The sequence below is a fragment of the Lipotes vexillifer genome, unplaced genomic scaffold, assembly GCF_000442215.2.
Source record: "Lipotes vexillifer unplaced genomic scaffold, Lipotes_vexillifer_v1.1 scaffold1643, whole genome shotgun sequence".
Lineage (NCBI taxonomy): Eukaryota > Metazoa > Chordata > Mammalia > Artiodactyla > Lipotidae > Lipotes > Lipotes vexillifer.
Genome location: NW_006784879.1, coordinates 38354 through 44483, shown reverse-complemented (window position 1 = coordinate 44483; position 6130 = coordinate 38354). Strand labels below are relative to the sequence as shown.

At 43.5% G+C, this 6130-nt stretch overlaps 1 protein-coding gene across 2 annotated transcripts in view; it reads left to right on the top strand.

The window, feature by feature from the left end:
* The window catches only part of CARMIL1 (capping protein regulator and myosin 1 linker 1), a 333075-nt gene that overhangs the window by 307542 nt on the left and 19403 nt on the right, over positions 1-6130 (top strand). For both annotated transcript variants that reach the window (XM_007457010.1, XM_007457009.1), the window contains exon 32: positions 3780-3892. In XM_007457010.1, the coding sequence (XP_007457072.1) occupies positions 3780-3892 (113 nt within the window). The remainder of the gene's footprint in view (positions 1-3779; positions 3893-6130) is intronic.

Here is a 6130-nt window from a genome sequence, read left to right as displayed (position 1 = left end):
GCCCCCCCCACCAAAAAAAAAAAAAAAAAAAAAAAAAAAATCAAATGGAATTTTGAGAACTTCCGATGTCTGTATGTCCTTTCCTTTCCTTTCCTTTCCTTTTGCTGGATAGTGAGCTGAAACAGCATGTGTTTGGCTCTGAACTCTCCTGACAAACCGCATGTCATTTTAGTCTTCAGCTTTTCTGCTGCTCTTCTTACAGGGTGCTGACACCTCTTGCTTTTAACATGCATTTTAAGCTGCATCTCGCTCAAGGTATCCCAGTGATCCTGGACTTCTCTTAATCTCTCTACTCCCAGTCTCTTTATCTCTAAAATGACAGGGTTGGACCCCGGGTGGTGGGTGGAGTCTCTAAGGTCCTGTCCAGCCCTAAAAACCGGCCTGTCCTACAGGACAGGAAACCAGATTGCTTTGTTGAGCCCTGTGTGCCTCCATCTCTGAAATCCATTGATTGTTCTTCATGTCCCCAGAGACCTTTTATGCTAGCTGTGAATTGTTTCAAAGCAGGCAAAAAAGAAAAGGGCTGAAAGGAGAAATTATACTAGTAAAACTTTCTTTTTCCCCTCAAAATGGGAAGAGGAATTTGAGAGGCAGTCTCTGAGGGCAAGCGAGGGTGCCCTGGAAGGAAGCCCCATGTTAGGACCACATGTCCTGGGGTCACATCCTTCTCATCCATCAGTCAGGTGACCTGTGTGGGCACCCCTCACCCTCTGAGCCATGGTTTGATCTACTAACCAAAACCTAGGATAACACTGTCTTTCCTTTGCAGTTCAAAGGGTAGGTGTGAAGATGAAATAGTAAACTATGGAGCACTGTACAAACTTAGGGAGCTATTATTACTGTAGAGATTCCATTCTTTTACAAAAGGAAAAATGACAATCCAAGCAAGTTCTGTGCTACTTTTTTTTTTTTTTTTGGACATTTTTTTGAGGTATAATTGCTTTACAATGGTGTGTTAGTTTCTGCTTTATACCAAAGTGAATCAGTTATACATATACACATGTTCCCATATCTCTTCCCTCTTGCGTCTCCCTCCCTCCCACCCTCCCCATCCCACCCCTTCAGGCGGTCACAAAGCACCGAGCTGATCTCCCTGTGCTATGTGGCTGCTTCCCACTAGCTACCTACCTTACGTTTGGTAGTGTATATATGTCCATGTGTCTCTCTTGCTTTGTGACAGCTCACCCTTCCCCCTACTTTGTCTTTTGTAATTTAAACAGAAGTTACTCAGTGAGCTGCCTTCTCTCCATAACTGAATTGTCGAACTTGGCTGATTCTCTGCTCTCCTGCAATTCACAAGAAAGCCTTGCTCCACTATAAAGCACCATTCAGATGAGAGGTCTCATTGTTTTCATTATTCACATTTCACAGGGTTCTTGGTCTGTTACCTATTGTCTGCTCACTTTTCAGCATTTCACAAATGTGAACTCAAACACACAGCTCATTTTTATAATGGACGTTGCCAGTGAATGATGGTTTAAAGCAAATGATGGGTCTTTTCTTTAAACAGTGCCTGTGCAGACAAGAGCCAGGTTCCCCCAGAGGCAACTTGAGACTTGCAAATCAAGATTACAGGAAGGAACTTTCCCACCACTCTATGGCAAGACAACCTGCTCAGATATCGCAACCACATGGGAACTTGTCCTCTGCCCAACAGAATGGGCAAGATACATGTCCTTTATCAATGGCCCACAACCTATCTGTGTGAAATATTAATACACTATTGCAGACACAAACCAAGCATGTTACCGAGTTCACTATGAGTTGTCCATTCAAAGAGAAATGCTAGATTGATGAATAATTTCCATATACCTTATCACCAGCTTCTGTCCTGAGACTCAAGCTTTCAACACCTGCCCCTGGATTTCCACAGCACCTCAGATAACACTGCCTGAAATTGGACTCATCATTTTCTTCCCAGAGTTGAATCTTTGAACTGTGTTCCCTAGAATGATGCTCCCGATCACCCAGCCTGGAAACTTCAACCTCATCTTAGGCAACGTCTTTCTTTCTCTTCTCATTTCCCTAGTACTTAGGCCCTCATCTCCTCCAGATTAGACCAAACAATCACAGAAGTCTTTCGTTTGTGTTCCTGAACGGATTTCCCTAGTTATAATCCCTGGCTTCTCCAGTATATCCTACATGCTGCCCCAGAATCATCTGACCAAAATACAGGTTGGGCCATGGCATTTCTCTGAGGCTCCCTCTCACCTACAAAGTAAATTCCGCACTTTTTTTTTTTTTTTTAATATTCTTTTCTCTTTAAACCCCACATTTGTTTATTTATTTATTTTTGGCTGTGTTGGGTCTTCGTTTCTCTGCAAGGGCTTTCTCTAGTTGTGGCAAGCGGGGGCCACTCTTCATCGCGGTGCACGGGCCTCTCACTATCGTGGCCTCCCTTGTTGCGGAGCGCAGGCTCCAGACGCGCAGGCCCAGTAGTTGTGGCTCATGGGCCTAGTTGCCCTGTGGCATGTGGGATCTTCCCAGACCAGGGCTCGAACCCGTGTCCCCTGCATTAGCAGGCAGATTCTCAGCCACTGTGCTACCAGGGAAGCCCAATTCCGTACTTTTTAGCATAGGATTCAAGGTTGTTCACTGTCAGTCCTTGTATTATTAGTTGGGAAGTATTCATTCAACTAGAGATAATGAGAGATACTGAATTAAAAATGACTTAAATCATGAGAAATACTTCTTTCCTTTTTTTTTTTTTTTTGCGGTACACGGGCCTCTCACTGCTGTGGCCTCTCCCGTTGTGGAGCACAGGCTCCGGACGCGCAGGCCCAGCGGCCATGGCTCACGGGCCCAGCCGCTCCGCGGCATGTGGAATCCCCCCGGACCGGGGCACAAACCCGTGTCCCCTGCATCGGCAGGCGGACTCTTAACCACTGCGCCACCAGGGAAGCCCCTTATTTTCTTACTTAACAAGAAATCCAGAAGTCTCGGGATCCAGGACTGGCTTATGCAGCACAGCATAAGCACCCATGTGGTTTCCACTGTTCTGCTCTTTCATCCTCAGCATGGTGGATTTTGTCCTCAGGTTTGCTTCCTCTTGAACTCCAGGTGGCTGCTGCAGCTCAGACATCACATCCTCTCTCCCACAACCATGCAGAAAAAAATGCATCCCTTCCTCTGCAGGAAAACCTGCCCATGAGCCCCCTTGTAACTCACTGACCAGAACTGTATCACATGCCCGTGCCTACCGGTCACAGACAACGAGATTAATGTATTTGACTTGTTCAGATAAGTATTCCATCTTGAAATCAGGGTTCTTCCAGCAAGCAAGAAAGAAAGCAGGTGGTGGTGGTGGTGGTGGGTGTTTGGAGTGGCCATTTTTAGTATCTGCTAGGGTTAATACTCAGCAGTTAACCCTATCCCTAAACCTCAGGCCCCGGCCACTGGAGTTATTACTGTTTTCAAAACTTAGTGTATGTATCATTTTCTCACGCATTCTCTCTTCCCTTACCAATATGCCCGCAATGCCTTCCTCTGCTCCAGGAACACATGACTCTTCATAGCGTGCTAGGTTCCAAGCTGCTTCTGAGACAGCAGTCAGGCTTAATCTTCCAGCAGGCTTTGTGTTTATAGTGCATTTCTCACTTTTGTTTCTTTCTACCCTTGTTACAGTTGTAATGTGACTTCTATTCCAGTAGAATATAAGGGCCCTATGTCAGTCAGTCTTGTCCTTCCCATGGCCTTTATCACAGTGCCTTGAATCTAGCAATACATGTTTGCCGAATTAAGTTGAATGTAAATTAATATCACACCTGTTTGGTTTGCAGGGCTGTGCTACCAGCATAGTCTCCCAAGATGGTGAACAGAATGGTCTTATGGGGAGAGTGGATGAAGGTGTAGATGAATTTTTCACCAAGAAGGTGACCAAAATGGATTCCAAGTGAGTTCAGAGTCATTTCACTAATCATACGATTTAATTCTTATTTAAATTTACTAACAATTACAAGTAAACTTAGTATGTACTAAGGCTCTTATTTCATGTAAGTATGAAATGTATTTCATGTACATTTCATATAAGTACATTCTGCAGGGGATTTACTGTTCTGGTGGTTTTGCAAATGTGATCTTCAGGTCAGCAACATCACTGTCAACTGGGAACTTATTAGAGATGCAAATTCTCAAACCTCTACCCCAGACCTACTGAATCAGAAGCTAGAGGTGGGGCCCAGCAGCCCGTGTTTTAATAAGCCCTCCAGGGTGTACTGAGGCACGCTCAAGTTGAAGGACCATTGTACTCTTCTAAATCAGACCACAGAATGTACCTCCCCAAGGTTATTTTTTTTAGGGCATCATCACATTCACCTGGGTATATCTAGGACAGTGGGCGTTGGCAGGCTGAAATTACTTACAGTGGACCCTTGAACAACGCAGGTTTAAACGGCACGGGTCCACTTATTTGTGGATTTTTTTCAACAGTAAATACTACAGTACTGCACAGGCTGTGGTTGGTTGATCTGTGGATGTGGACATACTCGGATACTGAGGACCTCCTCTAAGTTAGTTATATGTGAATTAACCCCCTCGTTGTTCAAGGGTCAGCTGTATTTAAAAATTCCTCACGTTCATAATTTGATGTGTCTGGGGGCCCTGTATCATTGCTAAATGGCACAGCTTTAACAGACAGTGTCAAAATGACAACAGAATTAGAGAAGAGCCTTCAGAGTTAGCCTCTAAAAAGTGTTCTCTGTATTTTCTTATTAACAACATGGAGTTTCCTTAGAAGACAAGTCAATAGTACTTTTATTAAGAGCTTAACTTGAAACACTCCAGCCTTTAAGCATGACTTGTACCAAGTTACTTAATCCCCAACTATATGCAGATCCATCCCCAAGTACACTCTGAATATGGATTTGTGTCTGTGAAGTATTCTTCACCTTGAGATATCAAATTCAAGAATGAATTTAACCATCCTGTTAAGCTGAGGGTGAACAGGCCAGGCGCCGGGAAGGAAGAAGCTAGTCCGTTCTATAGATTGATGTGCCTTGTCTTGCCTTAGCAGGATGGTGAGGTGGGAATAAGTTAAATTTTTGTGTCCATACCAGTATAACCTACCTAATGTTATAAGCTTTAGGACCCAATCATTTGTCTTCTTTGACACTTGAAGCTTGGCATACTAGGGAAAATTCTATTCTCCTCTCCTTCAAGATCCAATGTAAATGTCATTTATTCAAAATAAATGTCATTTATTCTAGTCAGGGGAAAGCCTTGACTATTCCTCCCCCACCTCCCACCCCCAAACCCCCAAATTAATTGCTCTTTCTCTAGTGCTGAGGCAGCCCCGCCCCCCCCTTTTTTTTTCATCCTCTGCACACATCTGTTAGGGCAACAGAATCCTTCCAGAGTTTGTTTGGTTTTTAATTTTTTTACAGCGTGGGGAATAGATGGACATATTCTCAGCACAAAAGATTCAAGCAATACCAACATAAACTGAGCCAAACGGGAAAATCCTTCTTAATGACTGGCTTTCAAGTCTTTTCTTCCCAAAGGATGCTGTTCTTCACAAACAATGCTTGGGTCTTATTGTTCATTATAACTTCAGTGTCTGACACAGCCCATAATGTATCATCTGCCCTCCGTCACTATTGGTTTAATGAATCAAGACAGTCTTTGGCCTGTATCTGTATAAACAGATAAAATTGTAGGCTCTCCTCTTCCCAAACTTTGGAAATTGAGTTAGTGGAGAGATCTGTGCGCGTTAGATCTAGATCATCTGTGGTGTCACCGCCAGTGTGATGTCCTCTGCCCTTAAAGCTGCCTCCTTCTTTAATAGGCTCTGAATGAAAGTTGGGCAAACTTTATAAGGTGTAAAACCCACTTTCTACAAAGTTACTGCTCTAGGAGGATTCTCTTCATGTCCAAGTGCACACATAGAACTGCGTACATCAATTTTTGTCCAACAATGATGGAATCTAATAAAAGTTGTGATTTGTTTTATTTTGTTATATAAAACCAGATCATTGTCAGTTTGTTACGTAGAGGTCTAGGCGCAGGTCAGACCATCAAGTTGTATGAAGGAAGTTTGAAAATCAAAGTTGCACACGTGCTCCTCATAGTTTAAAATGTCAGATGTTCTTCAAGGCTTTTTATTAACAAAAAAAGGCGGGGGGCTCTTTCTTTC